The sequence below is a fragment of the Pyrus communis genome, chromosome 10, assembly GCF_041283825.1.
Source record: "Pyrus communis isolate YQ-2024b chromosome 10, ASM4128382v1, whole genome shotgun sequence".
In the NCBI taxonomy this organism is placed as follows: Eukaryota; Viridiplantae; Streptophyta; class Magnoliopsida; order Rosales; family Rosaceae; genus Pyrus; species Pyrus communis.
The window spans coordinates 17,314,570-17,328,026 of NC_142574.1; the positions used below are offsets into that span (position 1 = coordinate 17,314,570).

The 13,457-nt window shown below is 36.3% G+C and overlaps 1 protein-coding gene across 1 annotated transcript; it reads right to left on the bottom strand.

Annotated features, from left to right (window-relative positions):
* Positions 1-407: 407 nt before the first annotated feature.
* LOC137729739 (protein NUCLEAR FUSION DEFECTIVE 4) lies at positions 408-4,485 on the bottom strand. Its single transcript, XM_068468758.2, has 3 exons — positions 4,010-4,485; positions 3,075-3,925; positions 408-1,452 (listed from the first exon to the last, which is right to left on the bottom strand). Exons 1-3 carry the CDS (start codon positions 4,343-4,345, stop codon positions 981-983), a joined length of 1,659 nt encoding a protein of 552 aa, XP_068324859.2. The 5' UTR covers positions 4,346-4,485; the 3' UTR covers positions 408-980.
* Positions 4,486-13,457: the final 8,972 nt, after the last annotated feature.

Sequence of the window (13,457 nt, forward strand, 5' to 3'; positions counted from 1 at the left end):
ATCCTTTGATTTAAATTTAGTTAGAAATTTTGTCCTTTTTGAACAAAAATTTTAAAAGAGTGGGCCAAAAGAATCATTACTCTAGACAATGCCATGGATCACTACTATCAAAGCTCCAATTCAAAGTTGAGCATTTTTCTCATATACCAAAGCCCATTATGTACGGAAACGCCAAGTTCTCCTTGTGAGCAATGTGAATTTAAGACCAATGAATCCAATGTGATATCGAGGCCGAAGAAAATTAAACAAAGAATGTTTGGAAACACATGGAGAGAGATGCTAAAGGAGACTCTAAAAAATATAACCCTTCGTAGATTCTTTGTAGCCTAATGTTTTTGGCATATGTTTTATAATGTTGAAATGAAAATTAACGTTATAATGTTGAAACAAAAATTTCATAAAGAGTCTAATTTTAAAAGTCTCCTTAGCATTTCTTGTTCATAAAACCTACCTATTGGTAGGAAAGTAATTACACACACTAATCCGATTCAAAAAAAAATTACAAACTAAATCCAACAAGAACTACTCAATACAAATTTCGTAGTGGGAGAAATTAAGTAAGCCCATCAAACAATTTAACCACATAATTTTCGTGGCCATTTGTAACTTTCTTTTCATGCTTGATTCTAACTCTAAATGGAGGATATCACTGAGCGAAATTTAAGCCCATCAATACTCATATTCTTGGAGAAATTTTTAATTGTAACGGGAACACGGATGGTACACCACGTGTTTTTATGCAAGTGGTGAAATTTTTTAATTTTTAAGTTATTAACCTTTTAACACATATAACCCACCATTTATATAGGACATGTCGTGTACTACCTCTTGTGACGGTTACACTGAAAAATCTCCCATATTCTTGGCCTCCCAAGTCCATCATTTTCTTTGACCAATGGGAATGGGAAGGAGATTCGAACTCGGGAACGGATACCAGTAGACTAAGAGTTAATTAGTCCCAGGTCGTACATTTGTTCACCCTATTGTGTGCCATTAACCACTTTCCTTGTTTTCTTGCCAGCTTGAATCTTGGTGTAGAGATTCTTGGTTCTAATGGACAGCAAAATGTCCAAACCAAACCCGATAACACAGGCAATGGCCATGATAACAAACACGAGCCGGTAGCAATGTGCACCAACGCAGGTGTTGCCACCTCCTTCCGTGGTGGTAGCCTCCATGTCGTATAATAGTCCGGCAAGCAGGCCGGAGAAGAGGAAGGAGCCGAGTGGAAGGTTGAGGATTAGAATGTTGTAAATAAGTCCGTAGTATTTGAGACCAAATAATTCAGATGCAGTGGGTACTGTGATGGCAAGACGAACTCCGTAGCATATGCCAACCACGATTGAACCGATGTATAGCGAACCAGGCATGGCGATGGCCATGAGGATGTAGCCAACAGCCATTAGAATCTGAGAAGCAGCATTCCACAGAGGTCTTGGTGTTGCAGCTTTCCTGTCATTACAAATTTGGGACCAGAGTGTGTTAAATGTGGGTTGAATTTTTTAGGCCGAAGTAGTGCCACCAAGAAATTTAGTTGATAAAAAATTCAGACATTGAAAGCTTCTATATTTTCCACGCATAGAAATTATACAAACAATCCCGAGATTTAAGGACACTCTGAAAATTACATAAACTTGTACAAAAACATAACTAGAACTACAAATATATTTTATAGTAAACTAGAAAAAGAACCCTAATAACTATAATGAGAAAACACTTAACGTAAAAAAATAGAGAAGAAAAGGATAAAAATAAAAAATAAAAAAAAAAACCCGTCAGCTATATTGTCAATTGTCATGTTCTAATGGATTCTTAGTTTGAAAATTCCTATGGCGGTCATGTCAACTCCAAAGTAGGCATTTCCTCCTACAGTATTCGTTTGACATGTTTTATTTTTTTTTTCAAAAAATGGATAACATTTATGGATCTTCTTATTATGTCTCTCCAATTTTAAATAAATAAAAAACTAATGTTCACACAAAATATAATACTCCGCTTTTTCTTTGAGAATACAAGACATTATAAACGTCAAACGACTTTTTAGAGCGCCAATGGTAACGTGATTATTTACCTACTAAAAAAACCCACAAATTTAAATGAAATGTAAAATTACCCTATGGAATTAAAAAATTATGGTCTTACTTGACAATTTCAAAAATAATTTTAAAAGGAGTAATACTTAGAGGTGCAACTCGAACAAATTTGACATGTTAGATGGTCAACCCAACCCCAACGTAGCATTCCTAATTGGATTTGAGTTGGGTTCGGATTCATGCCGGTTTATTTGAGTTCGAGTTTACTCGTATTGGATTCGGGTTCGCCTAATTTTATCAAATTCAATCCTATAACACGTTATTTTATAAAATAAATCTCAAATTTTAAACAAAATAAATCTCAAATTTTAAACAAAATAATACAACACTATTTAAAATTCAACTTTACACATCAACATCCATACAAAAAATAAATGAAATAGCATGGGATAAATTTCTAAAATTTCAACCATGAAAAGTTGAAATTAAATATTGATAAAAGCAAAAGTTGAAATTAAATGACAAGACTAGACTATCACTCAACAAAAAGAAATGTAAAATCAGCATTATCGTTTATTGTTCAAAAGAAAGCCAAATAACAAACTTCAATTATAACCCTCCCAAGCTTGTACCTAGCTTATATAATATGAAATGAGATGTGTAATATATGCAGGAACAACATGAACAACTCGGGCTGACTTTGGATTGACATGAACAAGCAAAAGCACCAACCCAACTTAACCTGATAAATAATTGAGTTGATGATTTGGATGGGTTTTTACTTCACTCTAACCTGCTCGATTGATTTTGAAATCAAGCTAGACAGAGACGAATTTGAGTTGATCCAACTCAAGTTGCCCCCCAGTAATACTACATTTTATCACATATAGTCCTATTTCTAATAGCATTTTTTTTTAAAGCTAGGTCAAAAAGCAAAGCAAAACAAATAAGAATAAACCATAAATTTTATAATTCTATTGGAGATTAATTAATTCGATGAAATATATGTAAAGAGGAAGAGTGGGTGTTAGGTAAACCAACCTGATGAAGTTCTCCGAAACCATACCCGAACCGATCCGCCCGAAAAACCCCCAAATGCTGGTGAGCGCAACGAAGATCGAAACGTCGACGTATCCCATCGCCAAGCCAATCTGCCCCATATTGTTCATAACCGCCAAACCCGTCCCCACCCCGCACAAAAACGACACGAACAAAATCCAGAAATCCAACTTCCTCATCGCCTCGAAAATCGTGTGGTCTTCCCCGAGAACCGGCCTCCTCTTTGCCTCCAGTTCCTCCGACGCCGCAGCAGCCTCCGGCATCTGATGCGTGTTGTCCGCCGCCGTCTGCCTCAGAAGCGGCTCGTCTGCACGGGTATACGGATCCAGACCCGACTCATACGCGACCCGATCCGGCTTTGAGGCCCACGCTGTGAAAAATGCGTACGCCGGAATCACGAGCGGTGACGCCAGGAGGATAAGGAGAATGATGGAGAATATTAGAGAGAAGAGGTTCGAAGGGTCTGGGATGAAGTCGTAGGCGAGGAGGTAGACGGCGACGCAGACTGCGACGGCGTTGACGATCCAGAAATATCTGGAGTCGCGGTGGTCTTCGGCGGAGGAGGAAGAAGGGGTGACCTCGCGGAGGAAGAGCATGGCGGTTAAGCAGACGGCGAAGGGGGTTATGGACAGCATGAGGAGGAAGCTAGAGGGGTCGTTGTTGAACAGAGCGGCGCAGAGGTCGGTGAAGATGGCGGTGCTGAGGCCCACGTAGCCCTTCAGAATCCCCGAAACGGGTCCCCTATTTCGCCGGAAGTTTCGGATGCAGGTGACAAGTATCGCCGTGTTCATCCACGTCGTGCTGTTGCCGCCCATGCAGAGAAATATACACATCTGAGAAAGAAATTGAAGTAATTGTTAGTTGGGTTGCACCCTAAGTGTTCGACGAAAGTGCCGACTGAGGTGTTTTTTTTTTACCTGCCAGTAGGAGAGGGGTTTGATTCTTTCACTGACGACGAGCCACTGGGCGCCGTAGCCGACCAGGCCCTCGACGGAGCCGATGAGGAGGATAACCCAGGTGGGTAGTTTGTCAGAGGCGAGGCCGGCGAGGAGGCCGAAGGCTTTGCCGACGTCTTTGGCGACGGAGAGGTTGTTGAGTTCGAGCTGGGTGAGGCTCATGAGGGTTTTGAGTGCATCGGAGTAGTTGGAGAAGGTGTAATTGTTGCCGGAAATAGCTTGAACCCAGACGGCGGTGACGAATCCCAGCCATTTGGTGGCGGAGGAAACGGACGAGCGGTCGGAAGCGAACCCCATGTTTGTGTCGGTCTGAAAAAAACGTACTGGTGAGGGTTGAAGATTAGCTGCTCAAGTGCTTCTGTTAAAAGCTGAAAGTAACGGTCCATTTAAAGAGGGAGTTTCTGAATTAAAAAACATTAAAAATTGTTTTTTAAAGGGGAATGAAAAAACATTTGGTTGAATAAAGAAGAAAAGTTGTATATACGGTGGACACTGTCGATCTTAAAGCGGCAAGTGGGTTGGTGCATTTGGTGTCGGTCTTCCCAGCCGACCTACTGTTCTCCCAATTTCTGCTAATTGTTTTGTTAATGAACTGGTGTAAATTCTTATGACATTTTATACGGTCAGCTATAATGGTATCAAATTCGGAATCTACAAAGGTTTGTAGTTTAACTCGTTTTGTATGTATTCTCGTTCTTTTAATGAATATCGTACTTGAATTTTAAAAATAGCATTTTAACTTTAATGTGTAATTAAAATTGATAATAACTCTATGAGAGGGTAATGTCAAAGAGACTAAGTTTATAGATAAAATTTTATAAAATAAATAACATGGAAGTTAATGATTGAATTATTACATAAACGTTAATAAAGATGCTCATTTTTTGTTGATGATGCATCATTTAGTTTGCAATTTTTATCTATAACTTTAGTCTCCCTGATATTACCCCTCCACGAAATATAACCAAATTAACATCCAAATGTCTACATGTCATTTGGCAAGGATGCTAGGGCGACAAACTCATCGGGTGGTAAGAATATCCTCAATGAGAGGGTCTATATAGGGCTGAAAAAATAGTGATACGGTCTATTTTAGAGGTCTGAGGAATCTTTGAAGCTCTTAAAAAATAATATCTCTTTACGAGGAACTATATACCATTCGTGCTCTATATAGAGTTAAGATTTATTTATGTAGAAATTTGATTACACAGTAACTTTTTTTTTTAAGCGATTCTTAAGACAATTTTCAAATGTGTTATCTTTCGGACAAAGTTAGATTTCATCACTTATCAAAGTCAAATTTCATCACTTAACAAACGTTGAAATATGTCTTAAGCATTAAACATACAAACTACACAATTTTATTTATTACTTGTTAAATTCAAACTACAAGATTTTATTTCATAACCATTAAACACAAAGCGCAACATTTTACTTCTTAAGCAATAACACAAAATACAACATTTTTAATAAGCATAAACATAAACTACAACATTAAGAAAGACAACAAACTACATTAGAACAAATACATCATAATCATATCTCTAGATTACTCCTCCGCGGGGGGTGATAGTGCCCTCAAAGTTTAAATGGCATGCGGTTCTTTTTGCTAACACCTCATTTTGTTGTTCTCATATCCACTTCCTTAAGTTTTTGTCATCATAAGTTTAAACTCTTGTTTGTTGTTGTTGTGGCAAAAAAATGTTACATGTACACCCAATCAAGTCACAAGCCCCAATTGTTATACAAGCCTCAAGCCGAGCCCAAATACATGCAAAGGTGCGGGATCGAGAAGAGATTATATTCGTAATCATACCATGTTACATCAATTAAGCTGTGCACTTGTGTCAATTATCCCACGCTCATGCAAACCCACGCATATCCATCATGCCTAGCTTTATCACGCTTACCACTATCCACGCTAAAATAAGCCCAAGTCACATGCTCGGGGTTTGCCAAGTGAATTTGAAGTATACTCAGGGGGAGCATTGAAAACTCAAGAGGAGTATCCTAAAGTATACTCGTTTGACCTTAATATACTTTTGTTTTCCTTAGATCATGAGCATTTTTTCCACTGAAATTTTGCTAATCTAACGAGACACCCACTTCGAGATGGTCATACCCTTGTGTGCGTTTTCTTACTACTTACGTCCTAAAGAGGTTAAGTATCGTCATGTTGCATTAACTCACCTTCTCTCCTTAGATTATGGGTTTTGTCCCATTTAAGTTTACTATAACCAAGTTTGGGTGAGACTTAATTCTATATGCAATCCTTATTTGAGACTCGCATTTGCTAATTGTGTTAATTAGACGAGACAACTTCATTAATTGCTTTTACATTTGCTTGAAGATCTAATGCGTTAACTACTTTAGTATTTACTCACTCATAGAGAAGTATGGTAGTTAGAATTATAGCATATTTGTGCTACCCTTATGTGTGTTTTCTTACTACTTACGTCCTAAACCCTGATGAGATTTTGACGAGCCACCCACTTCAGGATGGTCATACCTTTATGTGCGTTTTCTTACTATTTACGTCTTGAAGAGGCTAAGTATCAACATGTTGCATTAACTCACCTTCTCTCTTTAGGCTCTAAGTTTTGTCCCATTAAAGTTTATCATAACTGGGTTTGGGTGACCGTACTTCTCTATGCAATCCTTATCTAATACTCGTGTTTGCTACTTATGTTGATTAGACGAGACAACTTCATCAACTGCTTGTATATTTGCCTGAAGATCTGATGCGTCAACTACTTTAGTATTTACTCATTCATAGAGAAGTGTGCTAATTAGAATTATAGCACATGTGTGCTACTCTTGTGTGCATTTTCTTACTACTTACGTCATGAAGAGGTTAAGTGTTGACATATTGCATTAATTCACCTTTTTTCCTTAGGCTATGGGTTTTGTCCAATTTAAGTTTGCTCTTTCTTAGACTTCATAAACCTACGAGGAAAAGGAATAAGGAGACATAAGTTAAATGAATTTTGAACTTCTTTACTTACCTTATCAGAATATTTTTTGTTCAATTCTGTATCTTTAGGAGACTTTTTAGTTTCTGTTGAAGTCTCATCTTGCTCAAGATTTTTGGTTTGTTGCTCCCCTTGCTCATTTGTATCTTTTCTAGTCCTCTTTTGCATCCTTGGTTGCTCAAAAACTTCTTTTCCATTCCTTAAAGTCACAACATTCATCTGCTCTGCATTTGGATTCACCACGGTTTAGCTAGGCAACCTTCCTGGTTGGTGTTGTTGCGCCATCAAACTTGCTAACCGACTCATTTGGCGCTCAAGGTTTTCAATTGCTTTGTCTGTTTTCTGTTGATGAGATTGAGTAGAGTTAGCTGAAGAAGCAATTAAATCCTCAAGAGACTTACTTGGAGCTTGTTGTTGTTGAGGCGGAAATGGTGCCTGTGGTCTTGCTTGAAAGAAGTCAGGTGGACAATTATAGTTGTTGGGAACATATTGTTGTCCGTTGTCTTGATTGTTCCACTTGAAGTATGGATGATCGCATCACCCCACGTTATAGTTGTTGGAGTATGGATCATACTTTGGCCTTTGTTGCCCCTGAAACCCTCCTAATGCATTAGCTTGCTTAATACCACCTTGATCCATCAACAAAGGGCACATGTCTGTGGCATGTCCCATCATTGAACATACACCGCACACCTATTTTGGAGCCACCATAACTTGTTGCACAAGATTAGTCAAGTTAGCTAATTGTAATTTAATACTAGAGTTAGCACTTACCTAATTAACTTTCTTAAGAGGTAGCTCATCTCTCCTTCCAAATTGTCATGTGTTGCCAACAATGTTCGTTAATAATGCCTTAGCATTTGTTGGTGTCTTGTCCATGAATGCTCCTTCACTTGCTGCATCAAGCATTACACGATCAGTACCACACAATCCTTCATAAAAATACTGTATTAAAAGATGCTCTGAAATCTGATGATTAGGACAAGATGCAACCAAATGCATGAACCACTCATAGTAATCTCCAAAGGGCTCTCCATGTTGTTGTCAGATTGCACATGTCTTTCCTTATGCTTGCTTCACCTGGTTCCATGTGTTCATTGATCCCGGAGGTAAATTGTAAAGCCACTCTTTTGCCTTAGCTTCTAATGTAAATGGGAATGCCCTCAACTTGACTTGCTCATCATCCACATTGGCTGGTCTTATTCCCGAGCATACCATGTGAAACTCCATGAGATGCTTGTTGGCATCCTCTATTGAGAAGCCATGGAACTTAGGCAAGTAGTGAATCATGCCAAACTTAAGCTCAAATCCTCCTTTTGGATTTGGATATGTGATGCACAATGGTTGTTGATCCGTATTTGGCATTGCCAACTCCCTCAAAGTACGATTATCAGCCATGCCTTCTTGTGGTTCTTCCTCCTTTTCCGAACTCAAATATGGTGGAGAAAGATGGTGGTAAAGACATCGATGCACGCTTCTGCTTGATTGTTCCTCGAAGCTTTCAAAGTGTTCGTTTAAGTTCATGATCGTAGGAAGCTAGATCAATGCTCTTGGCCCTTCGAGTATGCATATACTACGAGGAGTACTTGAAATAAAAAAAAAAAAACAAAAACACTAATTAGACAAGAAAAGAAAACAATAGAAAAATACGTAATTAGAAATAACAATTCCCGGCGACATGGCGCCAAAAATTTGATAGGATTAAAAGCACACCACAAAGTAGCCCACAAATGTCTATTGATTTTCCTTGTTAACATTAAGATTTGTCAATTGTAGCATATGAAAATAAGGGTCTTTCCCGCAGAAGATTGTTTTATCTAACTATTTAAAATGTCACAAAAACTAGGCTGCTGTCCCTACTGGCCAGCCACCGAAAAATAATTATTAGATCGACTTACACTTATCTAAAGTCTACGAAATTTTATACGCAAACACTAGACACACACAGCTACACTCACACAAATATTTGGGATTTTTGGAGTTGATTTGTTATTTAAATTAAATCGAACAAAAACAGGACAAAAACATATTTTAAGTAGTTCGCAAATTAAGAAAAACAAGTTAGGGGAATTGCTATCCACCACCAAATAATCATGCAAACATGTTATGTTTCATTCAAATTCCTTCTATTTCCAGATGAAGATGCTCAAGTTGGCTCAATGTTAGAACTCAACCTATTACTCTTTCTTATGTAGTATGTTAAGAGAATGGCGTTTTCAACTTAACCTAGTCCCTAACATGCAATCTAGAATGGCGTGTTCATAGATTTAACAAGTAGAAATCATTAAGAACGAAAAGAAGTACTAGTGTTGTCTTACTTATCCTAGAAATTGGTTCACATGTTAATTGCAATTAACAAGTACTACTCTAGAACATATGTAGGTCCTCATTTGACAAGGGTAGGCACACACATATTCATAGCATTAGAATCCTAGATATGCTTACTAAGTATGCATCCGTAGAAAACACATAAAGAATTCATCAATGAGACAAGTAGTGAACCAATTTTCATCCATTCATAAAAGTAATTCAAACGAAATGTCATGACAAACTTACAATCATATTTGGGGCTTCAAAACAGCCCCTAACTACTAAAAATTTAGTTACACATTATTCTCAAATAAAACCAAAAGAAAGACATGGGTTTGAGAAGATAAAACCGAAGAAGAGAATGCCAAGATTTCCTCCTTCCTTTCCTTCCTTCACCAACGCAGCAGCCTTGCCTTTTTTCCTTCCTTTTTTTTTTCCTATCTTTTTCTTCTCTCTTTGCCGTTGTAACCTGCATCCTTTTTCTTCTTGCTTGCTGCCACAGTTTTTTCTCCATAACTCACCCCACTAACAGCCATTTAGTGATGACAATAAGTGAGAGGAAATGGTAAAACAATTGTAACTCGTAGCCTTTATGCCCATTACTCCCACTTAATTTTCCATTTCCTCTGATAATTGAATAGGTGTCATCTGGCTTGTTCTTGGCTGCATCACTTTTGGCTGCTAGTTTTATTGGTTTTATTGGATGTATTGCTTTCAATGCTTTCTTGTCAGTTACAAACTACTCAGCCTCTTGGGAACCTTTTAGTGTTAAAACGGCCATAACTTCTTCTAGAAAAATGATATTAGCGATCATGAAATGCTTCAGAAAATAGACATCCATAGCTTTGCAAGAATATAAGGCTCATTCTCTAATTCATTCGGAGCTGTTTGCAACTTGCTTCCAAAGTCAGCTGACCTGCACAGACAATTTTGACGAATTTGTTACTAAAAATCTCACTTGTGCTATTTTTCTTTTCTTTGCTTGACAAATCCTACAAAACTCAAAAACAAAGTAAATAACTCAAAAATATAAGGAACTAACTAAGAAAAGACAAGTGAATTTGATGTAAAATTTATATAAATATGAGCTTATCACCACCAAAGATCCCGTGCAACAGGAGCCATTGGAACGGGATAGACGTTACAATCAATTGATCGCTGAGCGGTACACTTCATTGCAAGAGTCATACTGGCACTGTACCCGTCAAAATGACTTGATTGAGCACTAGTGGGGATTGCAACAAGGTCAAGATAATTAAAAGGAACTTGTGGTGGAACAATAATGTTCTTAGTTTATTTAGTGTGTTTTTTTTTTAAGTTTATTTGATGAGTTTATGTAATTTTATTTAGTGTGTTTTTTCAAGTTTATTTGACATGTGGCGTGACGAGATTGGTTAAAAATCCAATCCGAACATAAAACTATTTATTTATTTAGGTAATTGTTATTAGCACTCCAAAAATCTCATTTGGCACTCCAAACTTTCTATAATTAGAAAGAAAAATACACTTGTGAGGAGTGTAGAATGATATTTTTGGAATGCTAATAACAATTTCCATTTATTTATTATTTTATAAAAAATTTAATAATATTTTAAATAGGCTGGGTGTCAGCGTATTTTGTAGGGGTGAAGATCGTTTGTGCCATCGCATTTTTTAGCGGTGGAGATGTGTTTGGCCTATTACTGTTTATTGAGGTCTATCACTGTTCACTAAATATATTAAATAGGCTGGGTGCTGAAGCATTTTTTTAGTGGTGAACTTGCTCTAAGGCAATGTCTGCACGCGGGAAGGACTACTCTGTGTGGGTTTGCATATCACTCATTTTTTTTTTTATTCTTCTTATAAAAGCATAAAAAGAAAGCCCGTGTCTCATACGATTATTTTGTACCTGTAATAAGTTAAGAAAATGACTTGCGAAGACTTTGTCTAATTACTTTATATTTCCTTGTTTTTTTATACATAAACATAGAGTTTGGGATTGCACAACTCGTCAAGTTGTATGGTTTGTAAAAAGTTAGCATGACAGTTGCGCTTCAATATCGTTCGATTCATGAACATGACTTCTTAATTCCAACTTACACTGTTGCCAAATACAAGATTTACATATTTTTATGTAGATTCCAAATAATTGTGCTCCATAAGCAAGAGCGGAGCTAGAAATTTTCATGTTTGTGAACTACAATTTTTATTTTAGGAGTTGCCAAGGTGGGATGGTGTAGACTTTAAGTTAAGTGAGGTGGGCTAATTTTTACTAAATGGATGAACTTAAAAGAAATGAAAACTAATGAAAAAGGCTTGAAAATTTTGAGTTTTAACGATAAGGACAAAATAAAGGGTAAAGTGAATAGTACCATAATTGACTTTTTAGTGTAAAAATATGGTATTTCGTTAAAGTGAACAGTACTGCAGGCTTTTCGTTAAAACTCCCTCAAAAGAATTAGCAACACTGTGTTCTCTGTTCGAATTGGTCTCTTTCTCTCTATACTTTAGATAAATTTAATATAGATTATCATGTCGTTTATAAAAGAAAAATAATTAAATGAGCACCAAAAAATCAGTTACCCAAGTTGCACCAAAAAGAAAAATAAATATTTTCGAATACTCAATTATAATTATGCAAATTTATAATAAAAATGTAGTGTAACTACTTAAAAAACCTAGGACTTTTTTTTTTCTTTTTTCAAAGGAAAGAATTTTATTAGATTTGAATTGAAATGTTTACATCAAAAGCTAAAGTGTTAAACAACCACTTTGGCTTGAAATAGTCCCATTCATAAGAGCTTCCCTCCCGTAAGGCGAAAGTTGCCACTAGATGTGCTATTGTATTATAAATACAAGGAACAAAAATGACATTTACTTACCTCAGCCGCTGCTTCACATATTGAATATAAAAAAAGAGTGCTTCGATTGCAACATTTGGTTGAGCCTTGCCGTTAACCATATCCACAAGTCCTTTATTTACATCACCTATGATTTCTTTATTTACTGAGAATTAATTTTGAATTGGATATTCACAGTTTAAAGTAACTATTGTCTTTGTAGATTTTGTCAAATCACATAGAGTTGTTACTTGTAATTGTAAGTTCATACCTCTAGTTTTATCTTGATATGCCTGAGAATTTTATTTTTCTTTTGTTTTTGCTTTTTTGTTTTGTTTTTTTTTTTTTTTTGTGGTTGAAGTTTATGCTTGATAAACATATTGAAATTGGATCAATTATGATTTATATCACCTAAGTTCTCTAGTTCGGTTTATCGATCATATTTAATATATTTGCTTTTTTTTTTTTTTTCCATAATAGAAGCAGAGTTGAGACGTGTTGAAGACAAAGAAAGATGGTCTTATCGCTTTTTTTGGGTACATATAGCAATTTTAGCATTGAGTTCATAAACCCCACCATTCAACATGCAATGCAGGTTTTTAAAAACCAAATTTAGAAATTAGATCATGATATTATTTTTTAGCAGCTTTATAGCTAGCCAAATATATATCAGTCGAGTCTTGACTGTGATATATATATATATATATATATATCAGCTTTTATAGTTAGTGGTCCATGCAATATTACTAGCTCCATTTGACATGTTTCATTATTCCATATTGCCATGTTGAATGCGGACTGAAACCGTTCAATTTCAAAGTCATTCTATAAGGATTTTTCTTGTAATAAAGTCGTTGAATCGTTTGTTTAACATTGTTTTTCATGTTTAACTGATTATCGACACATTATATATTATGAGTGAAGCGAAATATTATATCTTTATTTTGATTATGCTTTTTTTTTTACTCTCTTTCCAAAACTGTTATTTTTATGTTGAATATTTATGCACAGATTGAACGGTATACAATCACAAATTGTACAGATTCTGATAGTAGTAAGATACGGAGGCAGAGGCATTACTTGCAGCCTTAATTAGTGCTGTGGAGAGAGGCTTTGATGTTATACAAGTGGAAACGGATTCAAAGGTTATTGTGGACATGCTCCAAGGCAAAAATCAAACGTATGTTGTTATTGAAGGTCTTCTTTATGATATCAAATGTTTGCAAATGCAATTGAGGTCAGTAGAGTTTATTTTTGTTCTCCGGAATTGTAATAGGGCAGCACATCTAGTGGCTTCGTTTGTATCTC